A 24106-nucleotide genomic window follows, 5' to 3' on the forward strand; every position below is an offset into this window, starting at 1 on the left:
CACCACCATTGTTACTTCGAACAGTCACTAAACAAATGATTGTAAATCAAGGATTACCTGAACATCAAGTCTTACCACTCCTTAATCTCCAAAAAAATATTTGGAGCGGAGACAAAAACGTATTCAGTGAATCATATGAAACAAATTTCCAGCCACTTTGTTGGATTAAAAGTTTTAAGGATGGTCTAATCAAGGATTTGGCTCTTTTTTGTGTGTGGGGGGTACCACATTTGCAAAAGCTGAATAGTTAATTAATATGTTAATAGGTAACTGTAAGCTTTATTGTGAGTAAGTTTAATTCTATTTATACTGTAGAATAAAAGCTTAGTATAATTCTGTAAAAAGAAGCTCCTTTTCAATCAGTGAAGCATATATGCCAGGACTATGACTATATTCCATTAAATATAATATATCATATGAAATAAGAATACAATCTAATTTGCATTGCAGGTAATAGAAGAACAGACTTTGATTCTTTACATTTTTAAATGGCTGAGTTTATTTAAGAATAACACATTACAAAATAAAATTAGATTATGCAGAAAAAACATAAAAAAGGGGGACCAGAGACTGGTATAAAAAACACAGAGACATCAAAAAAGGTACAAACTTGTCTAGGAAGAGCACAAATTGGGGAAGGGTAATGGGAAATTTGTACAAAACTATTGTTTCCACATATAGAATATATAAAATGTTCCCTGTTTGATGGCAGAAACACAAGAGGATATTTACTTTAGATTTTTTTTAAAAGATACATCAAGAGGTATGGAACTTAAATCCAAGTTCTTGGGCCTGAATCCTCTCTTTCTGCATTCCACTTCAGTTGGTTAATGGCAGAAACAGAGACCAATCCAGCTGCTATATAACATTTCCATTTAAATATGGATTCCACACTGAAACAAATGCAAAATTGGCTGTACAATAAATTGTTGGTGGTGGATTGACGATCATCTTCAGTATGACCTGAAATGGCAGTATTCTCTCATATTGGACAAAAGACAATGATTCTGTCAATTATAAACAAGTGTCATTGGTCCTGTGAAAAACCTGCCTCTTGAGAGATAAAGCCAATGCTAGCAGAATCTCTTACTGGTTTCATGCAAAAGCTGGACAGATTCAGTATCAGTTTTCCCTTATCTAGTGCCCAAGTACAACATACTTGTCTCAACTTCCACTAACTGGATCAGAGTGGGCTGATGGAAGTTGCAATTCAAAGCAAAAATAGGATTGGGGGTGGGGAGGGAGAAACTCTCTTTAGGACATTCTTCAACTCATCATTAATTGCTGTTAACAATAAAAACAGGAGGGAGGAGCATATGAGTAAAAAAGCAACTTTTCAATTCAGCTTTTTAAAAACAGAAAAAAAGCTGCAAACCTCATGTATGTATGTATGTATGTTAGTTTTTGTATGTATGTATGTATGTATGTACGTATGTATGTATGTATGTATATATATATATATATATATATATATACATATATACATATATACATATATACATATATACATATATACATATATACATATATACATATACACTTGTTCATTGGCAGTCACTGGGAAAGGCATATAAATATATATATATATATATTTATAGTATAAAAACTGTTTACCAATAATTAAAGTTTTAAAGCAAGTTATATTGTACCTTAATTCTACAAAGAACTGAAAGACGAACATCTATTTAATCCTGTCAAATGAACATCCACTGACATTACAGCTGCTTAGTTTGTTATAAATCCTATTTTTATTGAGAATGTAATGCACCAACTCTTCAAAATTTTAGTTCTTTGTGAAACTAAGCTCCAGATCGCATTGCAACAATGTGGCTAAGAAAAAAAATGCTGGCTTTCAAGGGGGGGATAATCCCAGTCATCTGAATGCAGTGATGTAGGCCACAAAGGTGTCGGATTTTTGTTTCTTGGGTTAAAACTCACCACAGCAGGCTTGGGGAGGGGGCAGTGAAGAATAAGGACTTTCGGTGCAGAATGCCCCTGCCCACAAATCCTTGCCTGGCTTTAGGATAAATGGCTATTCCTGAATATCAGAGGATAACATAATCCTCATAATCACTCAATAATCAGACGATGACTCATTTTCTGTGACAAGATAAACACTGAATGTCAAAATAAAGCATTGTTAATTTTCTACTGGGCAGCCTTACTGTAGAATTAAAAAGGTTACCTGCCATGGTGGATAACAGAGCAAGTGGTCACTTTTCATGTGCTGGTGTCTATTCGCCTTCCATTCTCTAAAAATTCCATTTCTCTTTAATAGTGTAAGAATAAAAGGGAATCTAAGTTGCTACAACTGCTGTGGAAAACACCCATGTTATTAACAGCAGATTATAAGAAGCAGAAAACACTTATCATGCAAACACTTCTGGAAAATCTGGGCCAAATAGATTCCCCGACACACATCCCTGCATGTTTTACATCTGATAATTAGCTGCAGCAAAAGTAATGTGGAGAATCCACAATTATTTAGTACTATGCACAGAGTCTTCTCCAGATCGTGACAGATCCAAGAAAAGATTGCAAGTGCTTTCCTGCACCAAGGCTTTACAGCTCATCACTGGGACGTCTTAAGTCCTTTGCAGAATCTGGTCATTTTTTTACAAAAAGAGGAGCAGAAATCTCCTTGAAGATAAAAAGCTGTATTTCTCCAAGTTTCAAATGTCCCTTGTAGAAAATAGGGTTTCAAAATACAAAAGAAAGTGTGTGCTTTAAAAAGGCTGCATGGACACACTGGTCCAAGAAATAGATGTGGTTTTCTTTTTAAAAACACCAAGTGTAATGCGGAGAGTCTTGTCAGTGGAGAAACCCATGCAGTCCACTTGGAGGTGGCCAAGAAGAGGAAACCTGGAGTTTTCAGTCTCTGAAGAGTCTTACTTGGCATGAAATCACAGCAGCTTACGATGGAGGATCTCCCAGACCATTCGTTTCCGGAAGTAAGGCATGTGTTGCTTTAACAATAAGAAATCAGCAATATCAATATATTTGTGACATTACCAGGGCATTCATTTTTAATGCATATTGACATATTTCGGCTCCTTCCTTGTTTAAACACAAAACCAAAATTAATCCAGCCAGCACTATTTCGTTAAAAAAAAATCATTTTTGAATTTGTATTTGCAAACTGTAGCCTCAAATTCCCACAACCAATGTTCCCCATAAAAAAAAAGAGGTGCCCATAAAGGACCAACTTACTTGAGTAAAGTTGATTGGTTTGTCTTTGGTAATGCAGTCAGCATATTTACAGGCAAACATCCCACAATCACTGCCATTCATTTGTTGTGGGATCTCCTTTAAAAGACAAATAAACCAATCTCCCTTTATTTTCTTGATGAGAACTTCATAGTGGCTTTATCCAATACTATTGTTATAAAGTGCACACAACAGATGAAGTTTCAAGCTCTCAATGAAAGAGTATAGTTCAAAATACTGCTATTAAAGGACTTTTTTAATACAGAGAGACAAGGGCACCAAAAGCAAAGCTTCAACTTGGTAAATAAGGCAAAATAGATAGCAATAGCAGACTAATATACCGCTTCACAGTGCTTTAAAGCTCTCTCTAAGCAGTTTACAGAATCAGTATATTGCCCCCAACAATCTGGATCCTCATTTTACTAATCTTGGAAGGATGGAAGACTAAGTCAACCTTAAGCCAGTCAGGATCAAACTCCTGGCTGTGAACAAACTTACCCTGCAATACTGCACCAACACGGCTCTTTTACAATAGGTTGCACAATTAGCTCCAATCGCAACCGAGCTCCAGTTCAAATAATTAGTTGGCTGCAGAAGATACTAAAGATATCTATGGCTGTGTTCTATTCCCACCTGTCATATATTTTTCATTCCAATGCCCCTTCTTTGTTTAACTTATTGCCACTTTGTCTGGCTTTTTCAGTTACAGGGGAGAGCAACAAGGGCCCGAAAAAGAAGAAAAAAAGAGAAAAAAAGAAGCCCCATGAGAAGTAAAGTACAGCTGGAAAGCAAATGAAAATATTAAATGATTTTTTTAATAGCAGAGAAAGTAGAATGTTAAGTTTTTGTAATAGTCGGCTATATATTGCAGTGGTTAAGTGTTGAAAAAGAGTTACAAGCATTCAGATTCCAGTTGATCAGAAGCCTTCAAAATTGGCTCCAAATTTGGAATATGAATACGAAATGATGCTCTCACAAAATGGCTGCCACTGGGGATACGATCATTCAGATTTCCTAGCTCATCTTGGGGAAACTAAGCAGAAACAATAATATAAACCAAAGTATACTTCAAGCCTAAGAAACAGTAAAGACAGGAGAAAGAAGTTCAGATTAACTCCCTAATTTATTAGAATATTAAAAGGGAGAGAGAGAAAACTCAGTGAGACTTTCAAGATTCTTTTACTATAATCTGTAACAATAAATTGTATTTCCAATCAGACTTGTGGAGTTTTGTTTCCTGACTTGGCCTTCCTGAAAGTGCTGATAATATCTATATGCCTGTTAATATTATTATTATTTTCAGATGCATGTATTGTTAAATATCTGAATCTGCTACAGTCAGGACTGAAAAGGGACTGTTTTCCACCGCTGACTTTTTAAACCAGAGAAATATATACAAGCTATGATTAATAATTCAAACAACTCAGAGTCTTATACAATCAGCCATACATACCTGGCTTCTTTTACACAGGAGCATCCAGCCATTGGTATCAAATTCCTTGCGTTTTTTATCTAGGCTTTCCTGTTTTAAGTATTGCCTGCAGAGATTGGAAAACAAACACAAACATTTTAGCACACAAAACATATGAGAGGCTTTTAATGAAGGTTGCATTTTAAGAATTTTACTTAGCAAAAATATTCAGTTACATCAGGGTGGTCATAGCTGTTAACAGGTCAATAAATCCCTTTTACCAAAATGGTGAACGAGATGAGTGTTTGACCTCTTGCTTCCCTCAGCAGAGAACGTCATCCTGTTCTTGTATTCCTAGACAGAAAAGCCCTTGCCAATTGAGTGTCACCAGGAAAGTTAGCCTTTGTCCTATAACTTTATGCATACTGTGGTTCCAATAATTTTAGCTGCTCTAACTCTGAATCTCAAGTCAAAAGAGAACTGTTATTATACATGTGGCAAGGTTTCAAGACAAAATTTAAAAAATTAATGAGGAAAATGCAAAGAAAAACATGAAGTGAGATTCCTTTTCTAAACACCCAAAACAGCTCCAGTGCTTGTTTTTTACCCAGTAAATATATTTTCAAACCACACATACTCTGTGACTCAGAAGAAATGCTTTCTGCATGTCCCTTGTCTATTACTCAATAAATAGTCCCCACACCACAGCTTCACTGTTTAAAGAAATCCTCAGACTGTATCAAACTACATTAATTCCCAAAGTTAATGCAATTCCTAAAGACACAATACCCATTTTGAAGCTAGCTTTAATGAACAGCAAAAATCTTAATGTTATTTGAGTCATTGCTAAATAATCAGAGTCCAAATGTACTTGCACTACTATATACACAATTCAGGATTTTCCTGTCTTGGCGAAGGATGAACAATTTACTATTTATTTCAATCACTTTGGAAATTTCTGGTACTCTTGGGCTTTTTTAATTACAAAAGTTCTATTTTATCTTTGCTTCAAGTACTATTTATTGCACCTGATTTGAGGTAACTGCATTTTTTTTAACTTCAAGCAATTATTTATAAGGTTCAGTTTCATTCTCTGTCTCACATAGATTTGGATTAAACTGCAACTAATGAGATAAATATCACAGCATAGCAGACAGATATCCTAAATGTTAAAACAAAACATAGTTGAATTTTCTAGGGAGGTTGCTATGAGCACCTATCATGTTAATGATTCCTTATTGACCACAGAAAGAAATGTCTAACTTCCCAGCATATGGCAACATTCTGGTTACTCAGTTAGCTATGAAGAATTAAGTTGAAAGTAATACTACAATACATTTTCTTCACCCAAGTATCTCTTGTTGGCTTGTTAAGTTCAATTTTATTATGGTTTCTTATGTTAGTTGACAGACCAGCTTTTTTCAAAGATATGTTACCTAGTCATTGTGATAGCTCAATCTCTTAAACAGAGATGCAGTATCTAAGGCCCTCAAACTCATGTTTGCAGGTCTCAAAACAATTTCACTTCATGCTACTATGTCAGTTTATAAATGCAAGGTCCAAAAAACATTCAAATACTCCGACTCCACCTAAAAATATTGAAAAGAAAATTGAAAAAAAAAATTCCCAGCACTCACTAACATCACTACTTCCTGCAGGACAGAAAGATTTTAAAAAGATAAAAAATGAAACTCCCTAGTTCTTACATTTCTAAATAGTCAGGGGTAATAAAAGTGAAAGGCATTTTTTCAATTAAATGACTATTCAAATAAATAATTTTTGGGGGGGGGAGAGAGAATGGATTTAAACAAATGTTCGTGATATTATTGGGTTTTAACCGATATTAAATTCCAGCACCTAGTTCTCCAATTGGTTGCTAACAACTCTTAGATTTTTTAAAAAAATAAAAACAAATAATGGTATACTTAAGAACTCAGTCTGAGCTCAGCTATTGTTGGCTTCACAGTAGTTTTCTTAGTAAAAATGCAAAAGTTTGACATTGCCTTCTTCTGAGATTTTTTTTCATTTACTAATCATAACAAACAATCCAGGAATTTGTTAGTAATCTTCTATTCAAATATTAAGTAAGCTTAAACCTGCCTAGCTTCCAAACTCAAATAAGATGGATCAGGATGCTGTTTTCTGCCAATAAACAATGACTATGTAAGAATATCTAATTTGTCTTGAAATATGATCAAAACATACATTGGAACCACTTACAAAAAAGTGGGCATGTTCTGATGGGTGCAAAGGACATGAGCACTATACAGGTGTTCAAGAAGGTATTGTGTATGTATCAAAGCATTTCAGGTATTTTCTTCAACCTTACATTTTAAACTCTCTCAAACACCTTAGTATCTTTTGAAGCCTTCATTTTTCACTACTTCTGAAGCAATAAGTAATGGTACTTTAAGGCAAACCACTCCCTTTATGAGACTTTCCACCCCCATTCTCACAATCTAAAACATATTTGGAAAACAGCCCATCTAAGACCCAAGTGACACAACTAGCAAGGGTGGAAATATATGAATCAACTAAAATCATAATCCTTCCATCACTTCATCAGCTATTCATCATCAATTTTGTAGAGCAAGAAGAAAGCTAAGCTATCCTGCTTTCTAAAACCCTTAATCGTAGTATGATACTTAGGCTGAATTAGATTAATGTTTTCCTTAACTGATTTTTCAAACAGGATATACAACTTATAGAATTAAACCACAGATCTATAACACCATAAATCTCTTCCCTTTCTAAAAAGGGGCAGACAAATCATTCAAAACTCACCAAAAATCAGGAAGCTCTAAAGATTGAAAGCATGAAAGGGTCACTAACCATGAATAGGACCTCTGTCCCCTGTTCCCGGTGTGATCCTCCCACTGCATTCAACCAATTAAAGCCTCCTGAAAGGAAATAGAAAGGGAAAAACAGTTATGGAAAGGGTAACGATCAGCTAAAAGCTGAGTTCCCATTGCATTATTCTAGATGTCCACTAGTCATCTAGAAAAAACTGAAATGTTCCCATTCTTACTACCAGTAAGATTAAACTAACAGAAGAGCTGTAACCACAACATTCTCAGGGCAACATCAAATTATTTAACAACCAAAAACCTTAATCCAATATATATTTCTAAATATACTATTGAGCCATTATCTTTCACTTAACCTTAATTTTTTACTATTGCCTGCTTCTAATTCCAGACAAGAACTAGCAATGTAGTTTGCCATGGCAATACTTATATTGGTGATTTCTTCTGAGTTTACTATGATAAATATGCTGTAAAACATAGGAAAAATCCTCAATGTATATATTATTTACTTTATACAAAGTCACCGTTCCAAAACAATACACAAATCAACCACTGCCATCTTTCCAATTGGAAAGGTGCACACCATAAACTTATTGGCACTGCTGAGAAGTCTGTAAGATGAAGCCCACACATCCAGAAGTTGCCAAGATTGACTAACACTGCTTTACAATGAGTTCTCAGTTGAGAGATGCTCAACTATCTCCTAAGTGAAAAATGTATTTTTCTAGGAAAACAAGGACTACATACCGACCTACTGACAAAGCAATCTTTAGTGTAAGAGAGAGGAAGAATTACAAATTCTGAAGTTTTTTCTTTTTTCAAAAAACTCCCTATGGAGTTTTTTTTTTTTAAACCACCAACCACAATGAGAATTTCACTAAGCTGAGTAGTTTCTGGGCTTTAATTTTGGTAATAACAATAGACAGGGATATTACAGGGATGTGAAACTCACCTCATCACAACATCGTCACGTAACATATTGGGACTTCCCCACCCCCTTTGCTAAACTGGGTGTGGGCGTGGCCAGCATGTGACACATCCGACACATGGGCCAGGAGTTTGACAGCCCTGCCATATTAGCTTGCAGATCCCACTGCCTGCCCTGACATAATGCTGACATACCCATATTGGTTCCACAGGCACAGCAACTGTGGTAGAATTTGCTACTAACTACTGGAACAAGAAGTCCCATCTCCAGTTTATTCTGGTCAACTGTAAAAATATGTGCCTGCATTGTGAAGCTGGTAGGACATATTTATATATTTATGCTTGCTTTTTTAAGCTCCTTCATACAGCTGGAAGAGTAGAAATGCTTTAAAGGAATAAAGGTGGATGGTCTCCAAATTTTCTATACTGTAGATTTATCCACGGTTGAGAAAACACTTATCCCTGAAAATTAATGCAAATAAATAGATTTCTAAGAATGCACTGGTATACAAGTGTAGTCATTAACTTCTATTACATTCAGTATACTAAGAAAATCAAAAAATATTTGGTTAAATTCCAGCAAGGCGCTAACCCTAGCAAAGCTTTTATGTCATTTTGATTTATGCAATCTGCAAACTTATGTTAATTGCTATGTTTCTTTATTTTCGTAACTAATTTTATTTTACAGTATTCCTGCAGAAGTATACTCTTCGGGTTTCCACCCATTGCTTCTTGTTCTACCCTCAGGTGCCTTGGAAAATAGTTTGACTCCCTCTTCTTTGTGGCAACCCCTGAGATATTGGAAAACTGCTATCATGTCTCCCTTAGTCCTTCTTTCTATTAAACTAGACATACCCAGTTGCTGCAACTGTTCTTCATGTTTTAGTCTCCAGTCCCCTAATCATCTTTGTTGCTCTTCTCTGCACTCTTTCTAGAGTCTCCACATCTTTTCTACATTGTGGTGACCAAAACTGAATGCAGTATTCCAAGTGTGGCCTTACCAAGGCATTATGAAGTGGTATTAACACTTCAAGTGATCTTGAATCTATCTCTCTGTTTATGCAGCCTAGAACTGTGTTGGCTTTTCTGGCAGCTGCTGCACACTGCTGGCTCATATTTAAATGGTTGTCCTCTAGAACTCCAAGATCCTTTTCACAGTTACTACTGTTGAGCAAGATATCACCTATACTGTACCTGTGCATTTTGTTTTTGTTGCCTAAATGTAGAACCTTACTCTTTTCACCATTGAATTTCATTTTATTGGATGGTGCCCAATGTTCAAGTTTGTCAAGATCCTTCTATATCTTTAGCCTATCTTCTGGAGTGTTGGCTATTCCTGCCAGCTTGGTGTCATCTGCAAATTTGATGAGATCCTCATTTATTCCCTCATCCAAATCATTGATGAAGATGTTGAAGAGTACTGGGCCCAAAACAGAGCCTTGGGGTACTCCACTGCATACTTCCCGCCATGAAGATGCAGTCCCATTGAGGACTACACGTTGAGTGCGGTTGGTCAGCCAGTTACGAATCCAACTGGTGGTGATGCTGTCTAACCCATATTCTTCTACTTTATCTAGTAGTAGGTTATGGTCTACCTTATCAAATGCCTTACTGAAGTCCAAGTAAACTATATCAACAGCATTCCTCTGGTCCACTAATTTTGTCACATTATCAAAGAATGCAATAAGTTTAGTCTGGCATGATCTGTTTTTGACAAACTCATGTTGGCTTTTGGCTATTACTTTGTTTGCTTCTAGGTGTTCGCTAATTCGTTGCTATTAATTTCCATCAGAAGGTTGTTCATTTGGTGGATGCTTTCACAAGAGACTGTGGCGCTGGGCTTCATAGCCAGATAACATCAGCGTCTTAATATATTGAACAGGGCACCTTCAGCAGAATATCATGATCACATAAATATGTAACAAAATAAGCAGTTCCCCAAACAACTTGCAACTCACAAACTTATTAATCAACACCACCTAGATGATGTCTTAATAGCCTTTGCAAAGGTTTTATGAGAAGCCTAGCTCTGGTGTTCTGTACTAGCTGCAGGCAGAAATCTCCTCTCAGGAAGCGCCTCACAGAAAACACATCACCGTAATGCCCAAATAAAATGCTTAATGCTTAAATATGGTGACAAGGAATTTGTTTCTGAAAATGTTGTAAGTGTCATGTCAGGTTGTTTTGGTTATCAGGGATTCTGTGGCCTTCCCTGACACACATAAATGATTACATGTGTTCCTGCAGTTGAAGGACAATCCCCAGATGAGCATTAACTTAATGTTATAGATAGCCTTCAACTTACAAACATTTGTTTAGTGACTATTCAGTTACAAAGGCACTGTAAAAAGTGACTTATTACCATTTTTCACACTTAACGATCACTGCAGCATCGCCACGGCCACATGATCAAAGTTCGAGCACTTGTATTTATGGCAGTTGGACTATCCCAAGGTCGTGTGATTACCATCTGTAACCTTCTCAGTCAATGGGGAAGCCAGATTCATTTAACAACCACAATTCACTTAATAACTGCAATGATTTGCTTAGCCATCATGGCCAAAGGTCAGAAAATGGGGCAAAACTCAGTTAACTATTTTGTTTAGTGATGGAAATTTCAGGCTCAATTGTGATCACAAGTTGAGGACTACCTGTACTGTGTTGCTAGATAAGCAGAGATAGTCCTCAACTTACAGCCGGTCCTTTTATGCCCCTTGGAGTTACAAATGTCTCTGAATGTGTGTTATGGGTAGTAAAGCACTTCTGGTCATTGTAAAATGTTATTACCCCCATGGTCACATGATCACATTTTGGGCACTTGTTGATTATCTTAACTTTACAAGCAGTTGCCGTGTCCCATGGTCATATAATTGCAATTTGCAACATTCTTTGATGGCTTCCAGCAAAAAAACGCCCTTTTGGGCGAACAGGTTCACCTAAAACCTGTTTCCTTAATGACTGTGACATTCACTTAGCAGCTACAGTGATTTGCTTAATGAGCACCACAAAAAATGTAAAAACAAAATGATTCGATCAAGTTAGTCACTGACTTATGATTGGATTTCTGGTCCCATCTGTGGTCATAAATCAAGGGCTACCTGAAAGCTTCCAGCAGAATAGTTTTCTTCACTATTAATTCAATTTTACTTTCTTAGCTTATTTACCAATTTGAACTATTTCTGGGTATAGTATCCATTGTAAGGGTTAAGATGAATTTCATGAATATTTTTGTTTTATTGATATGCATTGTTAATAACATTTTTTTACTAATTTACTTTCAAATGCTTCTAAGCCCTATGCCATATAGCCCACCCTTTAAAGGACTTGTTCTGTAATGACAATATTTTAGATAGTGCTATTAGTGAACAAGACTCTGAAAACATACAGGAATATGTATCTGCTTATAAGCAAACATCTCATTTTGTTTCATCCTGAAATGCCTGCTTGAAATGTGTTGTAACATGCTGATGTATTAATGATACCATTTCTCCCACCGCCCCCTTTCACAGAAAGACACATTTTCTGTGGATATAAATACTGTTAAAATGACCCCATAAAAATATAAATGTTTCTCTAATATTTACAATGTCCCTGATAGATTTTTGGCATCTTTGACTATTTATGTAATGCTATGTTAATGTTAAAGCCGAGGTGGCGCAGTGGTTAAATGCAGCACTGCAGGCTACTTCAACTGACTGCAGTTCTGCAGTTCGGCTGTTCAAATCTCACTGGCTCAGGGTTGACTCAGCCTTCCATCCTTCTGAGGTGGGTAAAATGAGGACCCGGATTGTTGTTGGGGGCAATATGCTGACTCTGTAAACCGCTTAGAGAAGGCTGAAAGCCCTATGAAGCGGTATATAAGTCTAACTGCTATTGCTATTGCTATTAAAATGTTTAATAATACCAATACCCTCACACATACACTCTCTTATATTTAGCTAGGTGTTGTTGTTTTTAAATGGCCATATAATGTATTAAACTAAGTACAGGTGAAACTCAAAAAATTAGAATATCGTGCAAAAGTTCATTTATTTCAGTAATGCAACTTAAAAGGTGAAACTAATATATGAGATAGACTCACTACATGCAAAGCAAGATAGTTCAAGCTGTGATTTGTCATAATTGTGATGATTATGGCTTGCAGCTCATGAAAATTCCAAATCCACAATCTCAGAAAATTAGATTACATGCAATCAATAAAACAAGGATTGTACATAAAACAATATCAGACCTCTGAAAAGTATAAGCATGCATATGTACTCAGTATTTGGTTTGGGCCCCTTTTGCAGCAATTACTGCCTCAATGCGGCGTGGCATGGAAGCTATCAGCCTGTGGCACTGCTGAGGTGTTATGGAAGACCAGGATGCTTCAATAGTGGCCTTCAGCTCTGCTGCATTGTTCGGTCTCATGTCTCTCATCTTTCTCTTGGCAATGCCCCATAGATTCTCTATGGGATTCAGGTCAGGCGAGTTTGCTGGCCAATCGAGCACAGTAATCCCACGGTCATTGAAACAGGTTTTGGTGCTTTTGGCAGTATGGGCAGATGCCAGGTACTGCTGGAAAATGAAGTCAGCATCCCCATAAAGCTCGTCTGCGGAAGGAAGCATGAAGTGCTCCAAAATCTCCTGGTTGACGGCTGCGTTTATCCTGGACTTAATGAAGCACAGTGGACCAACACCAGCAGATGACATGGCTCCCCAAATCAACAGAGACTGGAAACTTCACACTGGACTTCAAGCATCTTGCAGTGTGTGCCTCTCCATTCTTCCTCCATACTCTGGGTCCTTGGTTTCCAAATGAGATGCAAAAGTTGCTCTCATCAGAAAAGAGGACTTTGCACCACTGAGCAACAGATCAGGTCTGTTTTTCTTTAGCCCAGTAAGATGCTTCTGATGTTGTTTGTTGTTCAGGAGCGGTTTGACAAGAGGAATACGACATTTGAAGCCCATGTCCAGGATCCGTCTGTGTGTTGCACTGACTCCAGCCTCAGTCCACTCCTTGTGAAAGTCCCCAACACTTTTGAATGGCCTTTTCCTGACAATCCTCTGCAGGCTACGGTCATCCCTGCTGCTTGTGCACCTTTTTCTTCCACACTTTTCCCTTCACATAACTTTCTATTAATGTGCTTTGATACAGCATTTTGGGAACATCCAACTTCTTTTGCAATTACCTTTTGAGGCTTTCCCTCCTTATGGAAGGTGTCAATGATGGTTTTTTGCACAACTGTCAGGTTGGCAGTCTTTCCCATGACTGTGATTCCTACTGAACCAGACTGAGAGACCATTTAAAGGCTCAGGAACCCTTTGCAGATGTTATGGCGTAATTAGGTAATTAGAGTGCACAGTTTGAGCCTAGAATTTTCTGAGATTGTGGATTTGGGGTTTTCATGAGCTGTAAGCCATAATCATCACAATTATGACAAATCACAGCTTGAACTATCTTGCTTTGCATGTAATGAGTCTATCTTATACATTAGTTTCACCTTTTTAAGTTGCATTACTGAAATAAATGAACTTTTGCACAATATTCTAATTTTTCGAGTTTCACCTGTAGAATGGTCTAACATCAAAGAAGGATGAACCACACCTAAGGAAATAAATTCTAACTGAGCTTATTCCGACACAGAGGACCTTGAAATGCTTTACTGAAGCAATATTTTGAATTTCTGAAGACAAAATAAAATTTTGCCTCCAGAAGTTGTGAGTGCTCCATCACTGGAGGCATAATCATTTATCTGAAATAATGTAGGGTTCCCTGCTCAAGTAGAGGGTTGGACTAGAACATCTCCAACGTCCCTTCCAACTATATTATTCTATGTTCTACATTCTAATAAATAACTTAAACAATAAATTCTTTGAGCTATTAATAAATTTCTTAGTAATATAATTTTCAGAAAATTTACAAAAACTGAAAACAAAACAAAAACAAACAAAAATACAATAAATTAATAAGTTTTTATGTCTTTAAAGTCAAAACCTGTTACGAACAGGCTAATACCAATGAAGAAACAACAGATCAAGTTTGATGCAGTTTTCTTGTCTCAAAGCTTCATGCTCAAGCAACATTCTTTGATGTGTATATCTTTTAATTCTGTATTACAACATTTCTGCCCAAACCTATAAAAAGATCAATACACTTTCCAGATGGAAAAGCCACTTAAGTGTGAATTAATCTGAACGTTGCTCTCAAAATTCAAATCTGCCATTATGTTCGGATTCAAGAGCCTGCCTCTCAAATCAGGACAAGATGTAATGGATCGAAACTTATCAGAGTGATCCAATCTAGAACTAAAAAGAAATTTCTTGACAGTGGAACTATTAACCAGTGAAACAGTTTGCCTGCAGAAGTTGTGGGTGCTCCAACGCTGGAGATTTTTAAGAGACCATCATGTTGAGACAGCCATTTGTTCAGAATTGTATAGGGTCTCCTGCTTAAGCAGGAGGTTGGACTAGAAAACCTTCAAGGTCCCTTCCAAATCTGTTATTCTGAATTTTTAAGGGCCTTATTACCAAATATGATTACTCTCTTTTTATAATTGCCTTGTATGTTACATTCCTTTTATTTTTCTATTCTCATATAACCTTCTGAACTTTTAAATGAAAATACAGTACACTTAAGACTGCAATTTATCAGATTTATTTGAATTGATTTTACAGAAGGTGCCAACTATCTTTCATGTTACAGAAGCACACACGTTTTTAGCTGTCTCTTTGGAAAATACCCTGGTAGTTCAGTATTCCCAAGTGTTATAACAGCAAAAACCATTTGGTATGAAGATTGTTGCTATCAATCCTAAGATAATGAGGAAAACATGAACATATTTAATGTAAAAGAGATACTCACAAGAGTATCTTACAAGCTTCACTGTTGGATCCACCCATTGAATCGTAGTAGGTGATGATTTTTTTCCTGAAGTCAGTAACCTAAACAAGGCAAAAATTCTGTATTAAGACATTGGCATAATTTTACACAGAACTATGTACTTTTGACACATTTGGGATAATGCAGCAAGCAGAATGGAAAAGTGTTTCAGAAGCAAGCATTTGGGAAAGTAAAAATGCAAAAATGAAAAGCCACCATAAAGAATTTAGAATGCATTTAGAACAGACAAGGAACATTTGAAAGAGCTGATGTGAATTCACTTGAACATTTACACCAATATGCATAATATACTCACTGCTAGGCACCAATGGACACCAAGGTGAATAGGAACCAATAGAATGTCCACAGAAAATATATCTACTTTTTTAGTCCAACGTTTTACAGCTGAATACCCAGCAGTTTTTAACTTGGTGAAGAAAAATGTGTTAAATGCATGAACGGTTGGAAAGCCTTTCTGTTTACTCCTCTCCATCAGCATATTCATGTAGAAATTAATAATCTGTGTGTGAGAGAAATACATGTATTTGGTATTTTTTTTTCAAACAGCTCTTCTCTATCCCTAAAAGGTTTCTATCTACAGGTATATACCACTAAAAATCTTCTGTCATGACCTTGGGTGAAACAGTGCATCATAGGGCAACAATTTTTGAACCAACCTTTAATGGGCTAATTTACAGAATGTGTCCAAAGTCCAGGACCCATGACTCCTAAAGTAATTAAATTTGGGAAAGTTATAGGTGCTTTAGTGCTACCAACTGCTGCTGTGCTGTAGCTGTGTCATGTGATCTTCATTTTCATCTATGTCATGAGTTTCCCAGCCTGTCTCACAATCCCCTCACTCTCTCCCTCATCCAGCAGCAGACATTTACTTGCCTGCAGGGAAGGGGAAGAAAGGAAAGAAGGAAGATTCCAATGCTCCCTGCCATATTAACATAAGGAAATTCAATGGGGAAACCAGAAATTACTTCTTCTCCAATGCACTTTTTTTTTTGGCCTGCCCTTGGTTATTGTGTTTCTCTTTTTAGGAAATACCTTACTGCTGATGAGGTGCACCCAGCCTGGCCCTTTGCAAGACAGTTGCTGCCACACAAACCCTTCTTCCTAAGGTCTCATGAAGAAAATATGTATGATTTCAAGAAAGATTCTCAAAGGGTCAGGCAAGGATTGCTTGATTAGCAGTGGGAGCAAGAAGATGACAAAGGTCATCTAAGGATGATGGAACACAGGAAGGCAGTAGCTGCAGAGTACAGCGGGCCAAATGGCAGAGATGGAGGAGGGAGTCAAGGGATGGGAAAAGTTGAAGAATCTCTGCAGTTTTAAATAAGGGCGGACTGCCAAGCACCCATATTTTGTCATGTGACTGAGGAGGACACTGCAATTGTTATAACTTTGCAGATTGGTGCAAGTGCCTTTCATTCAGTGCCTCTGTAATTTCAAATAGTCACTGAACAAATGAGCATGAGTACTACCTGTATAAATCTCACTAGACTACATAACAGAGAAAAAAATGGATGTAAGTTATTTTTAAAAAGCAAATTTCATCTGAACATTAATGGAAAAATTCCTAACAGTAAAAATAGAGCAGTTAAACAGTAGATCCAATTATCTGGAGCAGTGGTGAATGTACTTGAATGATGGCTAGACAGCTGCCCTTCAGGGTACCTGTAGAGGATGGACTCAAAAAGCCTTTACAACTCACAATTCATGAGTTTAAAAATTATGTTTGAAAGGGAGACTGAAGATTTACCTCATCATTGAGCCAGTTGAGATGCTTAAGAGTCTGAATGTCTTTCCGAGTGATGGTTAATCGGAAGGCTTCACTCAACACTTCATCCTGGTTTCCACTTCGTAATACATTTTTTATTTCTTTCTCCATTTCCTATAAATCGTTAACAGGAAAGAGAACTGGGTTTCACTGACATCTTAAATTCAACCTGAAAATCAGACTCCTAATGAAAAACTTCATTATGAAGGATAGTGCCAAAATGCTGAGTGAGAACACAGAGGAGATATATGGGTTGGACAGACTCAAAGTTTGGGAGGGGGAGGGTATGGATCAGGAAGATTATTATATATTGAAAAAGATTTCACATAATAATGTTCTACAAATAATTTTTTCTTGGAAAAGTCTGGAAATGTTTTGATTACCTCCTATATATTTTAATGTCACACTTAACACAGAAAACAAAACTACCAGCAATATCAAATTAGGCTAAAATACCACCCCCCCAAAATCTAGCTTTTGGTGAAATAGAGAATTTCAAAACAGGACAGAGCATGCTATCACAGAGATGCGTTAGGAAAAGACACAGCTTAAAAATAACTTTATCACAACAATTGTTCAACTCTATAAACTATTGTTCAGGTACTTATTTCACCAAGGCATTAAGATTTTTAACAATTATTTTAAAAACTAACCTCTGTAATTTCAGGAAATTCATCTTCACTATCCACTCTCTTATTATTTTCTGGAACAATGGTGACAGGAATTTCCTTTTCAAGAGGAACTCGAAGATGTAAGTTTATTGACTCAGGTACTGGGGTCTCTTTCTGCAGTCTCTAAAAAAATCATTAAAATAGTGACACTTAGCATTACATCAAGTGTGCAAACTCAGATGTCTGTGGACAGGAATTGCCATCAAATTGCCCACCTCTATTGTCAGGATTTCTTACATTAGTTGATGTTCAGAAGGATGCAGTCATCAAATCTATCTGGAATTACGGTTTATGATGTTAAAGCCCCTATCAATAACAGGGAAATCTAGTGACCATAAATGTGGTCAAGCTTGCCAATATCTAGCTTCTCAGTTTCCAATTTAATCTATAAACCTCTTCATCTATAACCTTCAACTAGGTGAAACGTTGCACTATAGGGCAACAATGATTGAATCAAGATACCTCATACATGCCATTTTAAAGAATGCATCCAATATCTAGGACCCATTACTCCTGTGGGATTGAAATTTCAAGGATATTCAGACCAGCTGTATTGAGAAACTTGTGACAACTGCAGCAATACTGATGTGCTGTTCTGCAGTGCCGCCATGGTGATGTGATTATGATTTTTGACACTCCCTGCCTACTTCCCACAAGCAAAGTCAACAGGGAAGGTAGCAGAAAGTCAGATGTCACTTCCACTCCCACTAATTTTTTGGTTACCTATGATCATTCTCTTACTCTATTTAGGGAAGTAAATACTTATGAAACGATGACCAAACAGGACATGGGTAAACTAGCATGCATTAAAGGTAAAGCAAAGGATTCAGATGTCTATTTTAAGGGAAACTATGTGTCCAATTGCATCAATTGTTATTCATAGCAAAGACAAAAGGCACCTGGAAAATCAGACAACTTTTTCAGCTCTGATATAATTTCAATGATGAGCTTTTAAAAGCAATAACCATGTTGAGTTTTCTCACCTGATTCTGAAGCTGCAATGCCAAAGCTTTCTGCTCCTCTATATGTCGCAATCTCTCACGGGCTCGGGAGTCATATACACTGGTTCTAGAGAGGGGTTTGTACACAATAAGCTAAATATTCAGAATTATCAGCCATGAAAATTTATTTTTCCACACTTTTAGTTATGCTTGTCTTATTATTTCTTTCAGCTTCTGCTCCTTCCTTATGGGAAGGCTGCTTTGAGATATAGGATGGGGAATGCTGGGTGAGTGTACCATGTCTGCTAACCTAATTGCCAGTCCTATTGGACACCCACATGCATCTTTAATTCAAGGTAGGCAACTTGCATACTGCACACTGGACTTCATTTGCATTTCATTGGTAATTCCTAGATCAAACTGGTAGCATTCTGCAGCAAATAGTCAGATTGAGGCCATGTGGAGGCAGTTTTAAGGTATCCTCCTAGACCCCTGAAAAGTAAACAGGAGGGGAAAAAATGAATGCACTCCCTCTAGTAATATCACAGCAGCACTCCATTTCTTCAGAAAGTCAGAAGGGTAAATTGTAGCAACAATCTTCTAAATACTTCCCAAATTTAACTGCAAGTTCTACAAGAAAGGATCTAATAATACAGACTAAGATTTGGTACTGGGATTTGAATGCTATATTTACTTGTGAAAGCTCTTCAATATTGGTACGTAAGTAGAAAAGTGATTTCACAGGTGATTTATTTATTTATTTAGCATGCTTCTTAACTGCCCATCTTCCTCACAGATTTTTCAGTGATTTCTATAAAATATTTTCAGTCTTGACACCACAGATTGATAAATTAAAGTCCCGTAACCTTTGGTATATTCTATCATATGTGACCCTATGTAATATACTACAACAAAGATATGTGAATCTAACATAGTTTTCTCCCCTCATTAGCAATAGGAATTCAGACTTCTTTACAGTAATGGAAAAGGAAACCAAAAGCATTTTTTTTTTGCTAGTCAAATCAAGAAGATAAATTTAGCTTTAAGAAAGACTAAGCTAAAGACACAAGAGCTAAATAGCTGATTATATAAGGAGTTTATGAAGAACAACTATAATAAGTGTTTAGAAATGGAATGTACTTACAATTCTTTTATCCACAATTCAGCCTCAAAGAAAGGTGTACTGAAAGGAAAACAGAAAGTAAAAGGATTAATGTTTCTTTCAGGAAAAAAGGAAATAAGAAGTATTAAAGCTAAGTTCAATTGTAGTGCTAAGACAGAAGAAAATATCAAGAGCAGTACATTAAGTCCAATTGTGCACTTGGCAACCAAACAAAAATTTCTACCAAAAATTTACTTTCAAAGTATAAGACGTACCTTTTTTTCTTAAAAAAGAGGCTGAAAATCTGGGTGCGTCTTATACATCAAATGCAGCATTTTTTGCCTCCCGAAGCCCTGCCCCTTCACCATTTTCACGAAAAATGGAGCGTTTTTCAGGGGTTTGCAGAGTGCAAAAACCTTTTTTTCCTTTTGGAAAGCTCTTCAACTGATGAAAATTACATTGATCAAGTGCTGTGCCAGCAGAAACAAAGTCTTAAGGTTTCTCAGCGATTTCCTTCTCCAGCACATGAATAAGTACACCTGGAAACATCTACATACCTACCTACTCTCTCTCTCCCTACATATCTACTTATCTCTCTCTCTTTCTATTTCTCTCTATCCCTCTACCTACCTACCTACACACACACTCTCTCCCTACCTACCTACTGTATTTCTCTCTCTATCCCTCTACCTACCTACCTACCCTCTCTCTATCCCTATCTACTGTATTTCTCTCTTTTTCTATCCCTCTACCTACCTACCCACACACACTCTCCCTACCTACCTGCTGTATTTCTCTCTCTCTATCCCTCTACCTACCTACCTACCCTCTCTCTCCCTACCTACCTACTGTATTTCTCTCTCTCTATTTCTCTCTCTCTATCCCTTTATCTACGTACCTACCATATTTCTCTTTCTTTCTCTCCCTCTATCTACCTACCTACTTTAAAAAAAAAATTGCCTCAAAACCTTGGTGCGTCTTATACTTCGAAAAATACGGTACAAGCAATTTCAGAACATTATAGCAATAGCAATAACAGTAGACTTATATACCGCTTCATAGGGCTTTCAGCCCTCTCTAAGCGGTTTACAGAGTCAGCATATTGCCCCCAACAACAATCCGGGTCCTCATTTTACCCACCTCGGAAGGATGGAAGGCTGAGTCAACCCTGAGCCGGTGAGATTTGAACCGCTGAACTGCTGATCTAGCAGTCAGCCTGCAGTGCTGCATTTAACCACTGCGCCACCTTGGCTCCTTGTCAGAGCCAGCGATTGGGAAAAGGTTACACATTTTGCTTAAATGATACTGTATATTTAAAAATCATGGGAAACAGAATGCTTCAGTAAATGGTACTGCAAATGTACTACAGAAGAACTCTGAAACAACACCAAAATTGAAAAGCAGTGAAGAAAGAGAAAAGTCTTTCTAGAGAAAAGTCTGAGACACTTTTTAACATTCATAATCTGGGGGGGGGGGGGGGGGGACAAAAAAATTCTAAAATTTGAGGTTTATTACATAAAACCACAAAATTTGCCCAAATTACCGAATCATTAAAATGTTTTATCCAAAGTAAACTAAATCCAAATGGACAATCCCAACATCAGAAATAAATAATGCTAAAGTCCCTCTGAAATTAATGGAGTGTCAATGAATTTGCTATCTTTATTTTGGCAGTCTAAGCTCAACAAATTAATTTCATCCATTTCTTTTTTAATTCTATTCCCCTCAAATAATAAATCGTAGTTTCTACAAATCAGAAAGCCCACTTGCCTTGGAGCTGGAGATCTGAAGTCTTTGCCATTTAGCATTATGACTGAATCACATCCTAGATCAAACAAAACAGGGTGCAAGACTTAACATTACTCTGTACCAATAATTTTCTCCAAAACAGAATCCATACAATGACTGAATTCAGATTTATTCAGTTAATTTAGGCTGGAAGAAGTAACAAACCTGCATCTGAGAATTAACAATGCAGATAGCCTTGAGAAATAGTAAGTCAAAGTTTGGGGTCAGGAAATAAAACCCACAGTATTTCAAGGTATATCAGTTGCTTTTACCTTCATTTGGCATATCCAATGCTGGTAGATTTGCTTGTTGTATGGGTGTACTGGTCTTGGGATCAAAGTTAACATGGGTAGTAAAACTACAAACTGGTTGTGGCAGTGGTTTGTGAGAATGGTGCTCCTGCATCCTAAGAAGACTGGATGACTGGTTGCCCATAGAGGGGCCACAAACATCAAAAGGTTTCATACATTTGTTTTTGGTTTCTTTTGTAGTTTTTTTATTGGAACCTCCACACCTGGTCCTGAAAACAAAAGCAAAAGGCCAGCAATTTTGGAAAAAAACTTGTAGACAATCAGATTATTCAATATATTTCAGAGACTCACAGGTGAAGAGACAATAATGAAGAGGCTTTGGAAGCTGACAGATTTTTCCCTGTAACCATTTGAATCAGCTGCCTGTATATTTCTTTCTCTTCTTCCCGAACTGTCTGGGGAGGGGAAAAAAATCCAATATATTACCAGAAAATACACAGTACAATAGAGTTTCTACATAGAAACAGAATATTTTATAGGATGCAAAAGTGGTTTAAACTAATTAATCATTGACAAAGTAAGTTTATATAAGAATAAATTAAGATTCTAAAACAAACATCCATAAGCCTCATCATCGGGGACAAAAATAATCTCAGTGAGAGCAATGGTCATTTGCATAAATAACGATTCCACAGAAATGTATTTATTTATTTAATATATAGCATTCCACAGAAAATAAGAATTTGGCTTACGGATAGTTGGTTAGTCTATGAACACTTATATTTAACACATCTGCAGCACTTATTTACGGGCATCTCTTAACAATGTCTTCTTTTCTTATTCATCTTTTTCTTTGTTTAGGATTTTCTCACCAAAATAATCCCTTAGTTTTATTCACTTTTTATTGTTCTGTTCTTCTAGGTACTACTTCTTCTCTCAGCCTAAAATCCAGGAGTTGAACTGAAAGCAACTAGACATTTAAGTCAATGCTGCTCTTTTATATAATTAAGATAACTGAATCAATCATTGTGAGATATTTCAACATTATCTTGGAAAAAATCTATAACACAAGATATGTATGTATGTATGTATGTACTTTCCAGTCCAACAAAATTTAACTCTGTCTTCCTCCACCAAAGCAGCTTCAATTTATTTGTTTTCCTTTTTCACCTACCTCTTCTGCAGTGCTGATGAATCTTCTTTGAGACTTCTTGGGACTTAATAAGCTCCGCCGACATGATGGATTAGCAACGGACTTAATTGGAAAGGATTTTTCATAGGCAGAAATTTGACTATGGTGGTTTGATTTTCCTACAAAGGAATTTGCAGTCATACTGAAAAGAAAAGAAAAATGTAAGTTTTTTTAGCCAGCCTTATAAAGACATTCAAGTTTTAAGACTGCTTCTATGCAATCTAGAAAAACTCATATAGAAACCCTAGCAAACCATGATTATTCTCTTTTTAAAAAGACAACATAAGCATACAGTAAGGTGAAAAAAAAATCATAATGAATTCAGACTTATGTGCGGTAACAAGAAATAATGCAATACTGTATTTCACAGTTTAAGAGTGCTTAAGGTTAACACTGATATAGCTTTCATGTCTTGCTTATTTCAAATCCTTCCACAATGTTTATATGATGTTTATAAGACCTTATTGTGAATTTATGCTTAATCTTGTAAAAACCTTCCAAGCCAGAGCAGCAGTGTTTGTCAGCTTGAGATAATGGCACAACCTCAACAGCAGAAAGAAACTTTAAGTTTGCAAAATATATTATTAGAAATTCAGAAATTATCAAACCCATTTGAGAGGATGGAGAAGAAGTTGGAAAATCTAGAGCATCTGACTTGATATTCCACACTTTAAACTCTGAATTTAATGTTCTTCACCTAGTCTATTACCATTTGTATAATGGACATCATTAAATCTATATAGGCAGTAAGTCTCAAGCCTCCTTTCCCAGAAGCTCTCCTAGTCTTCAACCCTTGGCCCAATCTCCTGCTTGGTGTTGTGGTTCGGCTTGGTAATTCCTAACCCATATTCCAGGGGATGCCATACTTGACATGTAGCCCATTCACTTGAACGTGTAAGACAAGGTTTTCAGACCCTTGGCTGTCTTTTTAGAAAGGAAAAATGCAAATAATTTCTATAATGCAACTCCCAACCATGCAATTTAAAAGCATGATTCTGCCTTTCCTTGGGAGAAAGGCCAATCTCACAAGAAATAAATATGCAGTTCACCTAAGACATTGGCAGCTACTTTTGTATCCCTACAGGTAGTCCTCAACTTATGACAATTGAGCCCAAAATTTTTGTTGCTGCAAGGCAGCTGTTAAGTGAGTCATCCCATTTT

At 36.7% G+C, this 24106-nt stretch overlaps 1 protein-coding gene across 2 annotated transcripts in view; it reads right to left on the reverse strand.

Annotated features, from left to right (window-relative positions):
* Positions 1-1933: 1933 nt before the first annotated feature.
* Positions 1934-24106, reverse strand: part of SENP1 (SUMO specific peptidase 1) — a 29609-nt gene continuing 7436 nt past the window's right edge. The window contains exons 6-18 of one of the 2 annotated variants that reach the window (XM_032209028.1): positions 22928-23087; positions 22105-22208; positions 21775-22022; positions 21485-21539; positions 19757-19795; positions 18655-18739; positions 17654-17794; positions 16983-17114; positions 15531-15734; positions 15197-15276; positions 4661-4745; positions 3211-3306; positions 1934-2966 (exon numbers count right to left, since the gene is read on the reverse strand). In XM_032209028.1, coding sequence (XP_032064919.1) covers positions 2904-2966; positions 3211-3306; positions 4661-4745; positions 15197-15276; positions 15531-15734; positions 16983-17114; positions 17654-17794; positions 18655-18739; positions 19757-19795; positions 21485-21539; positions 21775-22022; positions 22105-22208; positions 22928-23087 — 1492 coding nt within the window. In that variant the 3' untranslated portion in view covers positions 1934-2903. Of the gene's footprint in view, positions 2967-3210; positions 3307-4660; positions 4746-7450; positions 7519-15196; positions 15277-15530; positions 15735-16982; positions 17115-17653; positions 17795-18654; positions 18740-19756; positions 19796-21484; positions 21540-21774; positions 22023-22104; positions 22209-22927; positions 23088-24106 lie in introns of those variants that run through there. The other variant, XR_004254633.1, reaches the window with a different exon arrangement.

This window comes from Thamnophis elegans, chromosome 2 (assembly GCF_009769535.1).
Source record: "Thamnophis elegans isolate rThaEle1 chromosome 2, rThaEle1.pri, whole genome shotgun sequence".
Classification (NCBI taxonomy): domain Eukaryota; kingdom Metazoa; phylum Chordata; class Lepidosauria; order Squamata; family Colubridae; genus Thamnophis; species Thamnophis elegans.